This window comes from Leuresthes tenuis, unplaced genomic scaffold (genome assembly GCF_036924035.1).
Source record: "Leuresthes tenuis unplaced genomic scaffold, fLeuTen1.0.hap1 SCAF_3, whole genome shotgun sequence".
Lineage (NCBI taxonomy): Eukaryota > Metazoa > Chordata > Actinopteri > Atheriniformes > Atherinopsidae > Leuresthes > Leuresthes tenuis.
This window is the reverse complement of record NW_027325357.1, coordinates 20,992,919-21,008,739: the sequence shown is the minus strand read 5'-3', so window position 1 is coordinate 21,008,739 and position 15,821 is coordinate 20,992,919. Positions and strand designations below refer to the sequence as shown.

General features: G+C 40.5%; 1 protein-coding gene across 1 annotated transcript in view; it reads left to right on the top strand.

The window, feature by feature from the left end:
- Nucleotides 1-15,821, top strand: part of kif21b (kinesin family member 21B) — a 64,840-nt gene that overhangs the window by 37,036 nt on the left and 11,983 nt on the right. Inside the window, exons 19-32 of the mRNA XM_072382482.1 lie at nucleotides 199-402; nucleotides 481-582; nucleotides 923-1,088; nucleotides 2,960-3,020; nucleotides 3,149-3,197; nucleotides 3,702-3,946; nucleotides 4,420-4,488; nucleotides 4,622-4,732; nucleotides 7,994-8,032; nucleotides 12,232-12,368; nucleotides 13,620-13,800; nucleotides 14,043-14,207; nucleotides 14,772-14,889; nucleotides 15,058-15,228. Of these exons, the coding sequence (XP_072238583.1) occupies nucleotides 199-402; nucleotides 481-582; nucleotides 923-1,088; nucleotides 2,960-3,020; nucleotides 3,149-3,197; nucleotides 3,702-3,946; nucleotides 4,420-4,488; nucleotides 4,622-4,732; nucleotides 7,994-8,032; nucleotides 12,232-12,368; nucleotides 13,620-13,800; nucleotides 14,043-14,207; nucleotides 14,772-14,889; nucleotides 15,058-15,228 (1,818 nt within the window). The remainder of the gene's footprint in view (nucleotides 1-198; nucleotides 403-480; nucleotides 583-922; nucleotides 1,089-2,959; nucleotides 3,021-3,148; nucleotides 3,198-3,701; nucleotides 3,947-4,419; nucleotides 4,489-4,621; nucleotides 4,733-7,993; nucleotides 8,033-12,231; nucleotides 12,369-13,619; nucleotides 13,801-14,042; nucleotides 14,208-14,771; nucleotides 14,890-15,057; nucleotides 15,229-15,821) is intronic.

Below are 15,821 nucleotides of genomic sequence, written 5' to 3'. Positions count from 1 at the left end.
TCAGTTTTTAGTCTCATTGGTTTAAATAAAAAGATAGTACACTATTTATCAGAGTAAATGTGGGAAAAAGTCCAAACGTTAAACTCTCCCAATTTTATGTTTAGCCTTTACATTTGCAGTTAAATTTTTTTGTAAAGAAAGAGATGACATTTTTTCCTTGTTTTTGCTGTGCGTGCATTTGTGTTTTTGATGAGTCAGAAGCGAGAGGAGCTGACGGTCCAGCAGGAAGCGCTCTCTCATAAGAGGGAGGTATTGATGGCAGATGGGGAGGGACCGGAGGCTGAGGACCGCCTCCTTCAGGAGATTAATGAGGACATTGAGGTTCTTAATGCCAATATAGACTACATCAATGACAGCTTGTCAGACTGCCAGGCCACCATTGTGCAGATAGAGGAGACTAAGGTATGAAGACAAACATAAACTTATAGATACACACCGCAGGATGCCCCCATTAACATTCAGTGTTGTGTTATCCTACAGGATGAGCTGGACTCTGTGGATACCTCAGTAGTGATCAGCTCTTGCTCTCTGGCTGAAGCACGCCACCTGCTGGACCATTTCCTGAAAGCTTCCATAGACAAGGCAAGTTATCATTTAGGAAATATGAGAAAACGAAGAATAAATACATGTCAAAATAAGGGGTTACTGGCTCGAATGATATAACTACAAACATATATGTTGGACATTAGTAGTTTGTGTTAAATGTGGATTCAGTAAGTAACTGTTGCGATGCTATCTGGTGGGATCTCCTCATACTGTAAGACTTTGTTAGGGATGCAGTTCCATACAAAAGATCAATAAACACACTTAATGCAGTTATAAAACTGTCTTTATTATGTAACCCATTTCCTGTGTCTAACACTTTAGTGTTACAGGACTGTGCTGTAGGTTTTGACGTCGGTCAGTGTTTCTGTGTGTACAGAGTTTACAGGTGGCTCAGAGGGAGGCTCAGATCAGGCTGCTCGAGGGCCAGCTGAGGCAGACCGATGTGATCGGCTCGTCCCACAATCACATAATCCTGGACGCTCTACGTGAAAAGGCTGAATGCATCCCTGAACTCCAGGCTCTCATCCACAATGTTCAGCAGGGTGAGGAACGTGGGTTGCAAAACCACACGCAACTTCTATTAAAGTAGAACTACATGTACTCTTGTGTATACTGAGAAAAAGTAAACTTTGTTAAAAGTGGGATTTCTAATTGAATTTACCTGCTAAAGTAAAAGTGGAAAAAGTGCAGGTTCTGAGATGTGTTGTAAGAATGAAAGTAAAGAAGTTAGGATTATATATGTATATGACATTTGAATGGAATAATGCTTAAATAATCCTAAAAGAACAATACACTGAAAATGATGTACACTGACAAAGCATTTTCCAAGATTCATTTCTACTCTTGACAATTTTCAAACAGTAAAATAAGACCATGAGTCAGGAATAACTTGCTGCTCCAAACCTCTTCTTCCCTTTCATCCATGTCATTAGTTGCTGGTTCTTCTTGTGATGGACGTAACATTCAGGTTTCCTGCCTACCTGTTTAATTATGCTACATCGTTACGTCTAGATACGTCTGTTGTGTGCAAGAGGTTCTTTTTCAATGTTACTGTTCCTGGAAGTCAGTCTTAATGTTGGGAAGGCTCATGATGATAAAATCTAAAGCGAAATGTACAGTTCCTTTGAAATACATTAAAACGAGGGGTTAAATTGGGATTTGTTATGTGGAGGGGCTTGGTTGTTGTTGTTTTAGGGTTGCATCGTGTGTGTGGACATAGATGCACATAATTAAACTCTGTAACAGATCCTTTCAGTCTGCATACTAATGAGGCTTTCCAGATGCAAGTTGCAGTTGAGCTGTGTGATGTGAAGAAATCATGTGATATCATTGTTGAATATTGTGAAGATATGACTTATGACACATAAACAAATACCTCAATATGCAATTCTGATATCAGGAATATTAACAAGGGCTCGTTAGTTGTTGAGCATGCACAGGTGCAGACTTTTTTTTTAAATACTCTATTAACTATAACAGTGCTGTTGTTGCCAGTGAAGGACAGAATAATGATAATCTGAAGAAATCAAAATAAAACCAGTTATATTGCACAAGATACAAATGGCTTCAGCACATAATGGATGTATCTTTTAAAGAGGCTTGTCAGTTGCTTCGCTCATTTCTGCATTCTACATTTCTACAAATTGAAAGGATATTCATAGCTGAAAAATAACTTAAGTTGTGAAAACGAGAGCATGAATTTAATTGCTGTTATATTAGAGAACTTCATTGTGATTGGGATCCATGGGAGCTGATGCTAATTTCACGGAGGTGAACTGTTTTAATCTGACTGCAGGCAGAAAAAAGCGGTCAAATACAGCAATTAGCCAGCTTTGACCACACTTGGTACATGAAATGAGAGACGAGGGAAGTCACAAACTCAATGGAGCTCTTGTTTGAATATTCAGAACATGAGAAATTGAATGGCAGTGGTCAGAAAACAGTCTGATGCAGGGCTCTATGCTGTACCCATGGTGTTCTGGGGCTCCATTAGTGCACATGACTTGGGTAGCTTGGACATTTGTCAAAGATCCATTAACGCTGAGGAGTATATACAGATTTTGGAGCAACATATGCTGCCTTCCACTCGCCAGGAAGACATGTGAAATCATATCTGATTCCTCCTTGAAGACATAGTAGTCAAATAGCCAAACAGCCAACTTTGTGTTGAAAACAGCAACAAAAGAGGCTCTGAATTGTCTGAATACAGCAGCTGATCAAGCAAGCAAGGGAAAATATTTAACTATCGAAGCTACAGTAACTAGTTCTGGTATTTATTGATGGTATCAGATTAGAAATTAAGAATTGCTTTTCGAAAAAGCAGAAATGTTCCTTTATACAAAATCTATTCATATGAATTTGGAGGATTTGGTTTAGTGTGTGCTTATAGGTTGTGTGTTTCATGTCATTCCAGAGAATGGTTATGCCAGTACAGACGAGGAGCCATCTGAGTTCAGCCAAGCCTCTGACAGCAGGTCAGATCTCATCCAGACCTCTTAAAAAAAGAAAAAAAAAAAGGATCTGCTGTTGTTAGATTCTTTTTTTTTTTTTGTTGAAGAAGAGATTCAATCAATACATTTCTCCACTTCTTCCTTTTATTCAGTGTATCTCAGATGAAGGAATCCAACAGCCAGGATGATTTCAAAGTAAAGGTACAACTTTTAACTGTTGTTAATGTTGTACTTTGGTTGAATTTTTGCTTTCGACACCCCCCCGCCCGCCGCCCCTCGTTTTTCAGAGTATCTGCTGTTCTTTGTTGCAGCCACAGGGTGGCAGTACAAGCATTCACTTAAAAAAAATCCTCCCTCCTAAAACCCTCTGATGGAAGAATCACAGATTTGACTCAAATCCCTCTTGTCCTTTTGTTAGTGCTATGCCTTTTATATATTTGTTTGTATTATATCCTCCCCAGCCTGCCTTTGTTTGACCATTGAATGGATGACCTAGAATGGCTTCTAACTTTGTGCAACTGCTTTCATGTTTTCTTGGCTTTTTTCTCTCCTAAACGATGTTTTCAGATAGTCTCAGTTAAATTCAGACTAAGTCTCTTTTTTTTCTCCACGAGGTCAGATATCCTTATCCCGCTGCCCTCCTCCTTTGTCATTTTCTCTTTCTTCTCTTGTCCTTTTGTAACACAAATGGTTCATTTCTCTCAGATGGAGCCTCGTCTGTCGGCCCAGATGAAGGCTGTGTCAGCTGAGTGTCTCGGCCCCATGCTGGACCCCTCATCAGGCAGCAAACAGTCATACATCACCAAGTCTCTGGCGTCACTGACAGACATCCAAGAGGACGGCCTGAGTCTCGCTCCAGGGAGTCTGGGGCTCAGCCTGGCCCTGCGGGAACCTTACCACAGGGACAGGGCCTCCCGCACCATCAGCCTGCCTGTTAGGGGACACACCTTGTAAGTAATCGAGATTTCAATTATAGTGACAGATGAGAGCGATTCCAGAGATGTAGCCTGGACCAAATGTGTTTTTGACATGTATCAGCCCTTGCAGCGCTTCGTCAACAACACACTTGTTTATTTTGACCATCTGAAGACCATTTGGTGACAAATTCTGCATTTCTCTGAAGCGCATCTGCATGTTAGAAGTCACCAGAAATCACAGGACGGAAGTAATGTTGTTGTCTATAAATCTTCTTTAAGGAGGGGTAAAAAGCTCCAGTCCTCTGGGAACATAGTAATTTTTTTTATTTTTTGATATTTGAAGAAATCAGTCTGCTAGAAATGCTGTTGAATAGCATTAAATCAAGCTCATAGATTCCAAACAATGTACATATGTTCCCCTCTTTTTTTTTTTTTTTTTGCACATCACCTTTGCGCTTCCTTGAACTTCCACTTAGTTCGCTTGCTTTTGTCTGTGTGTGTGTCAGTCCCAGGCAGTCTCGGGGTTATGACACTTCCCCGCTAACGCGAAGGAAATCTTACGACCGTGCATACAGGTACATGCCGTTCCCAAAATCCTGGTATTTTTCTTGCAAACGGACCACATTGTTTGACTATGTTAAGTATTTCAGTCACACACGTTTTCATTTACCATTTTCTAAAATTTCTTTGATTCCCCACCTTCCTCAGGCCCATTGATGGCTACACCCCCCCCTCTTCCCCTCCTCTGAGGACCAGGAACGACCGCAACGTCTTCTCAAGGCTCACCAGCAACCAAACCCAAGGTTCTGCTCTGGACAAGTGAGTGCAGTTTTGTCAGAGAAACACATACACACACACACTGTGTCCTTTCTGTTCACACATTCTCATTTGATTACTTCTGTTTCTCTTCAAACCATTACCTTCTTTTTCTTTTCTTCTCACCCATGGCTGAAGGTCTGGTAGATGGAGTGAAGGTCAGGCCTTTTGAGAGAAAAGTGCAAAAAAAATCTGCTCCCTCACCTTTCTTCTGGCTCTAATGTAGGTCCTGTGGGGACAAATGGTGCAAACATAGAATCTGGTTGGTAAAAGCATTAGGAGTCGAAACCCAAAACCTTTCAGACCTACATTTGGTAATGCTGACGACATGATCTAATTACAGTGGTGTTTCCAATCCAAAGGAAGAAATAACCAGGAAACTAATGTGGCAGATCAAATATTTCATCATCCTTCACTGTGATGAGCAATTGCGGTTGCATTACAATGATTAATATCACCTTTGCTTTGGCCACAGAGGAGAAAATGAGCTTGTGCAATAATATATCATCTGATTGAAACAACTCTGGGATTGATTTTGATTGACAGTATGTGAGTTTGTTGACGCTGTGTCAGACAGTTTCTGCAGTCTGTTGTGGTGTTGTCAAGGCCTTTTATATTTTTCATCTTATTAAAGTACATAGAGTTAAAACGTTCTAAGTGCCTCTGGGCGTGTAAGTGTGCAATCTTGCCACATCAGACTGAGGGATAATGCGCGTACGAGACTCATGTCAGCCGAGAGAGTTTTCCTGCTTCCTTTCCTGCTCACAGTCGATTCCAACTTTCCGCTCTGACAAACGTCAGCCGTTATCAACCAGCTTTTGCCTGTGCCCTGTAGTTCTTCATTTTGTGATTGTTATTGGAAGACAACGTTTCTCAGCTTTATAGACCCCTAATTGGTAGCAGGGAGCAGGGATGCTGTGAAAAAAAAGAGTTGGGGTGTGATCGTGCATATGTGGGCTGCATGTGTTAATAATGGTGTGTGTTGTGTGTGCGGGAGCCTGTGGCTCCTCATTATCTGGACCAGGGGTAGGTAAATGAGATGGCTCTTGTCATGTTCTCATGCAGCTGTTGAGGTTTGTAGCTATTGTGAATAAACAGTATGGGAGGGTGTTTATGTTTACGGTCTCTTATAAGGTTGGCACAGGAAATGGCTTCCCGTCATGATGCAGCAGGATGGAATGGTGTGAGATTTTCTTTTCTTTTCGACAGTGGTTGCAGGCAGTTTTTGCATTTTGAAGGAGAGAAATGTGAGTTTGTTGTATGTGAGGTTTGTAAGTCTTTTGTTTGTGTAAGTTATCACTGAGTAAATCCCCCCCCCCCCCCCCTTTTTTTTTTTTTTTGGTACCTCAAATGTACCATTTTAACCATAAATGTAATTTTACTTGTTTCATTGTCCTATCATTGCTTACACTGACTTAACGCTCATCTTTAATTCATTATCACAAGCATACATTATTTTAAATGTATGTAAATCTGGCAAATGTTTTAAAATATAAAGCCAGCTGAATATTCTATGAATTCCATGCAACTGTGTCTCGGATGTGAAGCGAAGAAAGAGGATGGCAGCGATCTTCACGTCTTTACAAGTTCATAAAACCTATTAAAATGCAATTAGATGATTTTGCGATTGTGACTAAACTTTATTCTGCCTTTTTGTTTTTTCACTGATTCATCTTTAAATAGTTTGATTGCCCGTGAGACTCAAGCATTTGACACAGATTTGGCACACAAGATGAAAGTGAAGAAGACAAATTTACAACAAAGTTTTCTTGTTATCTCTTGGATAAAGAGGCTTTGAATCCCAAATCCATTTTCAAATTGACTGTACATTTGCAAAACCAATGAATTTTAAAAGGATTTCGTGGTGAGAGTCTAATAATTTTATGCTAATAGCTGCCGTAGTTGATAGTAAACAACAAGAAATGGAGGAATTGCTATCACCCTCTAAACTCTGCTGTTCTCCTGAAACACATCCCGAACATTCAGTTATATTATTTCATGTTCAGAGAGAATAGCACAAGCCCTCAAGGTGACAAACCAAAGGCTATAAAATATTTACAATATAATAACAATTTTAGTGCCCTGTGACACACATGCTGGCATTCTCCTTTGAGCTATTGTGAAGGTATGGGTGTGGTGTGGACTTTTTCCTTTATCCTCCAATCAACTTGAATCTCCTTTCTGTTAACCCTGTGTGTCACCCCTTCTGGCCTTTCTGTACTAATTCTCAGAATCTGTCTGGAAAGAGGTCATTTTGGAGGGTACGCTGGCTCCATAGTCCGACACAAAGAACAGAAACCTGTAAAAGCTGTAAATGTCCAGCTCTGTGATCTTTGTGAAGGACTATCCTGGCATCAGCACTTCCTCCTTGACCGCCTTCCTTTTTCTCTGTGTCTTTGTTTCTGTTTTGTTCCGACTCATAGTTTGACATTTTGGAAATACACCCGTTTGCTTTCTGGCAAACAGTTTTATATGGGAAGATTGACACCACTTTTATAACTGTTCGCTAAGTATGAGGCAACAGCCAGCAGCTGTTAGCTTAACTTAGGTCAATAGCTGCAGTTATCAGGGGAACAAAAAATAAATGGATGAACGAAACTAAAAAGGAGAAAGAGAACCTGCCTAATAGACTTTAATGTGTTACACTGTATTGTTTCCATTTGATTCATATCTGGGAAAAGAAATAACTCTTAAGTGAATATTGTTTTTCGTATGGATTTGTGCTTTAGGTGCCTTTATAGGCAGAGTTTGTTAACTTTGGACAGAGTTAGACTTGTTTTTGCTGTTATTTCCATTCCTTATCCTGGCTGCTGGTTGTAATTTTATTGAGTGGTATCAGTCTTTTCCTCTCAACTCTTGGCCAGAAAGTAAAAAGCTATTTCCCCAAATATCTTTACTTCTTCCGAGCTTTCACCCCTGATGTTTTTTCTAACACAACTGGAATAAGTCCACTACATGCTAAGTGTAGGTGTACCTTCAGTGTTACATCTGCAGACAGAGGTCAAAGAATGCAGCCTGTTCAGTGATTTTTCTTTGAATGGAAACACATTTTATGGCAAACTGCCTGATTATCACTGAACAAGCTTCATTCTTGACTGAGCTTCCCTGCCAGTTTGTGCACTGCTTTATGTCTGAAACCCTTCTACTAGTCACTCCTCCCTTTTTAACCCTTTGCCAGTAACCCTTCTGTCTTTTCTTAGCGTGCTTAACCCTTTCCTCTTCCCACCCCACCCCTCCTTCTCCTTGCTCCTCTTCTGCCTCCAGGTCGGATGACAGCGACTCCTCGCTCTCCGAGGTGCTCAGGTAGAGGAATCGTGTCTGTCACTCTCTGTTTTCCCGTTTTGCCTGTTTACTCACATGGTGTCTTGTCTCCATTGGTAGTCCAACCCCACCCCATCCTGTAGTCCTTCAAGGGTGGGGCCACTGTGGTGCATGTTTTAACCACAGGGGGCTTTTCTATCTCTGTAATGTTGTGTTTCTATTTGGCCACATGCAGGACTTGAAGCAGGCATACCACTTATTTTGCAGGCTGTAGACACAGACATGAAATGGCATAAATACGAACGACTCGTCACCTGTATGGTGTTTTGTCTCTTTCTAAAGATGTGAATTGATAAAGGGTTAGAAATACATGTAATTTACAATAATAGTTTGATATTCTGGGGAAAATATTTGATGTCTTGTTTGGAATCAGGGAAGAAAATCTATTTACCACTATTGTAAGTTGACTTAGTGTAAGCCAAAAAGAGTAGGAGAAAACGGTGAGCGTGCATCAGCTCAAAGATGTTTTATCTCTTTAGTTTAATATGTACAAAAGCCAAAGTGAAACGGGGACAAGTGTCGATTGTGTTCATCGGCTTAACTGTCGGCAACACAATAGTTCAGCTGTGCTCCAACTTTTTCTATACACAGGTGTAGTAACTTACAAATAAAACATGACAGCAGCAGCTAGCAACTATATTTTCTCATAGGCAGTATGAGAAAAAAGATGGGTGTTACCCCAAAATGTAAAAATTAAAGCTAGTTTGGAAGTGCCCTAAATCTGCTTTCTCTGTGATGTTCAGCAGGGGGCGACAACTGGTTACCAAAAGAAGTCCAGAGGCAGGTTACACCCTGGACAGGTCGCCAGTCCATCACAGGACCACGGAGAGACTAATGAGATAAACAGCCATGCATTTAGAATCATCGATTAACCTAACATGCATATTTTTGGACAGTGGGCGGAAGCTGGAGTGCTGTATAGAAGTGTTCAGTGTTTTAACTCGTGCACTGCAGCCCTTGAAATTTTGTGGACAGGGCTAATGTCCCCAACAATCACTCAGATTTTTATTGCTGAAGAATGAAGTGCGATGTCCGTTTTCATCCTAAGCTAAACGAACCAGCTGCTAGCAATAGCAGTAACATCACACTTTTCTCAAAATGATGAAGGAAAGTGGTGAAAGTAATAGAATTTTTCCCCTCTTCGTTGTATTAATTAACTTCTATTTTTGACTAGCACAAATAAACACACACATGCACAGAAATAGATGCACCCCTCGCCAAGACCCTTCTGTCTGTTTTTCTGTCTACTGCAGAGAGCACACGCTGATTTCCCCCCACGTTTTCATTAGTGCTGGTCTCGTGGGTCTTGGCCCTCCAACATCCATTAACAGCTTGTACTTGCTGCATAACACAGCACACTATGATATCTTCCACAGATGCCAATAGTGTTGGAGCAATTTCTGAATGTGTAGCTTTGCACTGTTGTAAGAAATAAAGTGCTCCATTAAGCACATTACAGTGTATTCTGTTGGTAATTTTTATTTAAAAAAAGAGAAACTTTTAAGAAAGTGTCCAGACTTAATGCAGGGTTATAGTTTCTTGGTAGCTAAAAAAAAACAGTAATGTGTTTATGTGAAGACATTATATTGATAAATAAAATTATATAATGTTAAAATCTTTAATTGCTTCAACACAAAAGTATGATTAGGCACCCTTTGAATTTCTTTTAATCAAGAAGACTTTAATCTCACAACAAAACTTGGTTAAAAGATGTGGAGTGCAAAAGTTACTTTAGCTGCACCCGGCATTCTTTCTGATTTAGTTTTTATTTTCAACCCCACATCCATTCTCCTCCAAGTTATAACTAGATTTGTTTTCTAGTTATATCCAGCTTTGCAAAATGGAAAAAGCCTCAAAAGAGGCAGGACAAGCTGCATATGATGCAGAGTTCACGGCACACATCGGTCATAGCAGCTCTGCAGAAGCTGATGATCTGACTATGTTATCAACTTGTTAAACCTATCCACCAAACACACATATGCCTCATAGCCTTTTCCCTGGGCTCCAAAGGCAGCTGGCTGTGGAGGTGCTGAGAGTTAGCTCCCTCCTGAGTTGGGGGAGAATATACATTACGCTGCATGTGGTGATGATGACATCCCAGGATGCTGTGTTGGGGTTTATTTTCTGTGGAGCTGGTCTTCCAGGCTGTGGCTGTTGTAAATATACGCTTTTGAGCTTGTTCTGTGCGGATCAGTTTTTTTTTATGTGTTTGTGTGTTTAGTAAAAGTTGGCAAACATGCATGCAGCCTTCTTCATTGTCTGGTGATTAAGATGTTGACAAAATGCAAAAAAGACAGAATTTATGGTTTGGTGTTTGTTTTCTTTTTACGCTTGGAGGTCAGTGAGCACAGAAGAGGAGCATGTTGCCATCCTGGACACGCCCTTCTGTATTTTGAAGGGCCTGTCTCACTCTGTGCAGAAACAAATCTGTCCTGATTTTTGTGTGCAATCACAGTTTTCTTTTCCCTCTTCACATCTCTCGGTCTTTTGCGCCTTCCTTCACACTTTCACACACATGTGCTCTCACATAGACACTAACCACTACCCATGAAGCCCACCAGGGACCAATTTTATCCACAACCCGCCCTTTTCCTCTCACCCTCTCTCTGCTCTGTCTCACTCTGCCAACTGCTCTATAGGCACTTTGGGACTTTGGCCTGTCAGAGGGACATAGATTGGGAGGGTGAGGGGTGAGGGGGGCGGGGGGCAGAGGTCCAGCTTGAGAGATTGAGTGCACGCGCTACATAAGATGCTGTCTGTGTATGTGGGGGTCGGAGAGCAAGACAGGGGACATGGAGACAAGTTGAATAGGAAAGCAGTTCTTACTGGTGTAATACATTAAGTGGGCTGCTACACAGGAGTGTGTGTGTGTGTGTAGGTGGGTGTGCGTGCGTGTATGGAGGCAGAACAGAGAGATGGAGGGACTGGGCTTAAACCAACAAGACGGAATGTGTACTTGTATAACTGATATTGTGGTTGAAATTGGAAAGAAAAAGAAAGCACACACTAACCAGCTCTTAAAATGAGGTAAACACAACCTCGGATGAATAACAACACACGATATATTACATTGTGTCATTAACATAAACTAAGCCAAAATGCAGAAACAATGTGTGGAAAAACTAACAACATCCTATCTGCAGCATGTCGAACCAGCTTTAACAGCAATTTTTTACAATGTTGCTACAGTTAATCAAAGTATTAATTTATGAACAGCTCTCTCAAGGTCCTGCCACAGCATATCAGTCATGTTTAGATTTGAATTTGGTGAACAACGTGATTCTTTTCTTTTTCTGTCATTTTCCTAGTGTGGTTGGGAGCATTGTCTTGTTGCAGGACATGGTTTTATCCAAGCTTTAGCTGTCAGACAGATGGCCTCACATTTGACACGAGAATACTTTGACATACAGAAGAGTTAATTTTCGACACAGTGACTACAAGGTGTTCAGATCCTGTTGCTACAAAACAAGCCCATATCAGCCCTCTTCCACAACTGGTCTTGGCAGTTTGTATGAGGTGTTTGTGCTGATATGCTGTGTTAGGTGTTCAGCAAACGTGGTGCTGTATTGCTGTTCGTACAGAGAAGAGGCTTTCTGCTGTCCCTTCCAAACAGTGTCATGAATGTTGACATTTTACATGCTAAGTGAGTTCTGTAGATTCTGAGGGGTAGCTCTTGAGGTGTTTTTTTTTTTGTTTGTTTGTTTGTTTACTTGATTAGCAGAACCTGGCTGCTACTCATCATTCTTATGGTTAAAGTAAGGTTGTCAGATGTTTTCGACACTAATTCTGCATTTTGGCTTAGTTTTTGTTGGATTTGTAAGGTGTTACATGTCACATGTTGTTCAGCTGAGGTAACATATACCTAATTTTTTAAATATATAAAGATCCAAAGAATTTTTCTATTATGTCCTCGTATGTAAATTCATAGCAAGTGAGAGGTAGTATAAATAGTTAAGGTAGGTCTCCAGGAAATCACTGTAATTCAGTGCGTCTGAGGTAACAGTAATTTGTCTCTTTATACTTACATAGGTTTGTATGTTTCTGTATTTTCTCTGCGTATTAGATATAATTTATCTCTGTTTCTGTGTGCACGATTGTCATAAAACTGTCTTACATTGCGGTGCCTACATGGACTTACTCTGAGAAGAATGTGACACTGTATTTGTGTTTGGTAACCATAGGGGTGTGATCAATCCCATCGGGGGTGTGAAAGGGGGTCGGACGGCTCCCCTGCAGTGTGTGTCTGTAGCTGAGGGTCACTCAAAGCCGGTTCTGTGTGTGGATGCTACAGATGAGCTACTGTTCACTGGATCCAAAGGTATACACGATACTAAATCAAATCTTGGCTTGTCTCTTTAAATGTATTTTAAGTAAGTAGGAAAGCTCTTTGAAGAAGAACAAAAAGAAGAAGAAGAAGAAAACTAAATAGAGAGTCTGTTATCCTAATTCAATGACACCATTATTGATTATCTTCTTATTTGAAGACTGGTCCTTTGATCTTCACTGACACTGAACCCGACATTGCCTCCAATGTGCTCACCAGTGTGTGATAGTAGAGAAGAAATGCTCTACTTACAATGCAAATATATAATAAGATGTCTTAGATGCTGTTTAAGTGTTTGTGTAAAGGGCGAATGAGGAACACATTTGTATAACCAATGTAGAGTTGAAAAGTGTGATATGCTATATGCTTTATACTGTGTATGCTAAAAGTGTGAACCTTTTTAAAATTTAGGAAAAAACTGGGAAATCTGAATAATAATAATGCTTTTTAAAAAGGGAGAAGTGCAGATTAATATTACATCATGCATGAAATAGTTAGTTGAAGCCAGGAGGTGATAGGTCTGACTTTCATCAGGAATATTGGCACCTCATAAGAGTACCAACACCTACCTACGACCTTTTTTAATGCAACTTGAACAAAAACGGGAATGGATTTCCAATAAATACTAAATGCAACAACTAATAGTTATTGTTTCTACATCCCATGCGAATGTTACTTCTGTTCAGACCGGAGGCAAATCAGAGCTGTTTTTCGAATCTCATGTACAGGAAAAGATGCATTGACTGCACTTTGCAAGTCATTGAATCATAATTTGCCAACCTACCTCAGATCCTCTGGTATTTGCCTCGTAGTTGTTCCCAAATTCTACTGTAATACTGGTAGGAAGGTTGATTTTAGGTACTTTATTTCTAGATAAACTCAGACCCTTTTAACTTTCTTTTGTTCCATCTAATCATATCTTGCACTATGTAAATAATGTTCAATTGATTGTTCTCATCTCATAAAAAGACCAAAAATATCCTAAAGTACTGAATTATTTTATCACACATGTTGTTTAGTTGCTGTCCAACTATCATTGAAGGGACCTTATTCAAACAAAATAAATCGATAAACAAAAAGATGAAATAACCTCTTGATTTATGCTGATTTCATTCTGGCCCAATGTACAGTTGTAAACTGACTAATTGACCAACACGGCTGAAACACATGGTGATACATGACATCCATGCATCAAATCCAATCCAAACACTGTGATTTTTCATCTTCCCTACCTCACTCATCCAGATCGTACCTGTAAGATGTGGAACCTGGTAACGGGTCAGGAGATTGCCACGCTCAAAGGCCATCCAAACAACGTGGTGTCGGTCAAGTACTGCCCCTCCTCGGGTCTGGTCTTCTCGGTCTCCACCTCCTTCATCAAGGTGTGGGACATCCGCGACTCTGCCAGGTGCATCCGCACACTCACGTAAGTTTCCCTCTCTGGAATTGGACAGATGGAAGACTTTTAGCAGTTTTTGCAGCTGATGGCATATTTGACAAAAGTGATTTATAAGGATTCTTTTTCTGCTCAGTCATGTGCTTCAAGTGAACAATTAAACAGTGAAAGGTTTCTTGAGGAAATGACAGCTGTTACCTATTTGTCCTGCTTAATCCTTCTTGTCATGTCCCACTGCCTCACCCTCTCTCCTACACTGTCTGGCCTGACAGGTCATCAGGGCAGGTGGTTTCAGGGGACGCCTGCGCTGGCACTACCACCCGCACAATAACCTTTGCTCAGGGCGAGTGTCAGATCAACCAGATAGCGCTCAACCCGTCAGGATCGGTCCTCTACGCTGCTGCTGGAAACATTGTTCGCATATGGGACCTCAACAGGTACATTTGTTCAGTCTAATTTATTCACAGATTGATTTATTCATTGATCTGCATTTCCACTTATTGATTTAAGCATTCAGGCTGTCATTTGTGTGTTAAAATATTCATTACTTATTTTACTGGTTTATTTATTCAGTCTTCACACTCATAAATGGCTCATTCGTGAAGTTATTAGCATCTGACGGAAGGGATTTAAAAGGTTGTCAACAGGGTTATTGATCTGACCCACCCCCATGAGCATGTTTACCATAAGGTACCAGTTTTTGGCATCCCATCTCTAGAATGAAATCTCTAGAATGAAATCATTAATCAGTTTAGGCTGAGGGGCTCCAGACTATTTAATGATGTGTAAGAACCAACCCCCCCCCCCCCCCCCCCCCCCCAAATAAAAATTAAAAATCGATGTTTTAAACATCTTTCCATCCTCTCTGCCTGTGGCATCGCTGTGTCTAGTTTTGATTCACTGGAGAGAAAGAATGTGATTTAATTTTGTGACACTGGCACCATGAAAATCTGTTTCTTGTAAGTAATGAATTTCACAGACTTTTGCTTCACCTCCTGTAGGATGCAAGCAACGGGGAAGCTGACGGGCCACATTGGCTCTGTCATGTGTCTGACAGTGGGACAGTCTCTGCTGGGCAAAGATCAAGTCATCACTGGCTCCAAAGACCATTATGTCAAGGTGACACACACACACACACACACACACACACACACACACACACACACACACACACACACACACACACACACACACGCACACACACACACATATTTAAACCATACCTGTGCGTCAAATTCTAATTATGTTAACTCAAACAACTGCTTTATGTTTCCATTCACTCCTCAGGTGTTTGACGTGGCAGAGGGAACTCTGGGTAATATAGGTCCAGCTCATAATTTTGAGCCCCCGCACTATGATGGTATCGAGTGTTTGGCTGTACAGGGAGACGTGCTGTTCAGCGGGTCGAGAGACAACGGTATTAAGAAATGGGAACTGGAGCAGCAGGAGCTCACGCAGGTTTGTGTAGTAACACTTGTGTGTGTGTCTGTTTTAGGGTTAGATTAAAACATACCGTACCACCTTTACATTTTGTGGCACCAGCCTGCTGCTTAAATTTTCTGAAAAGCAAATATTTGCCCATCTTTTGACTCGTATCTTCTGTAGGGCAAAGTCACTCTTTTCCATAGTCTATGCAGGACAAGTGCCAACAAGGTTCCTCGGTAGATTCCGGCAGGAAGAGCCTTCCTGTCAGTGATGATGATGAATTTACAAAACTCTTGGTCAAAATTGGTCAACATTAAGAGTCAGATGAGTGGACTTTCTCTGTTATAAATGTGTTTGTAAATGACAGATCTTTTGGTCTTTAACTTTGAGGTTAGAAGATAAGTAAGAAGATTGTACATTTGTTTTTGTTTTTTCCCATTTCATAAAAATACATAACTAATTATTCAAAATGATAAAATAATTATTTATCAGTTATTAATCTGATTGCAGACCTCTATTTTTTATTATATCTGCAATTTGTTTTTATAATAGCTTTCTTAAAGGTTAGATGTCTTTAAACATTCAGTCTCTTAGAAACATTGTGGAGATATCCAGCAACCGCCAAA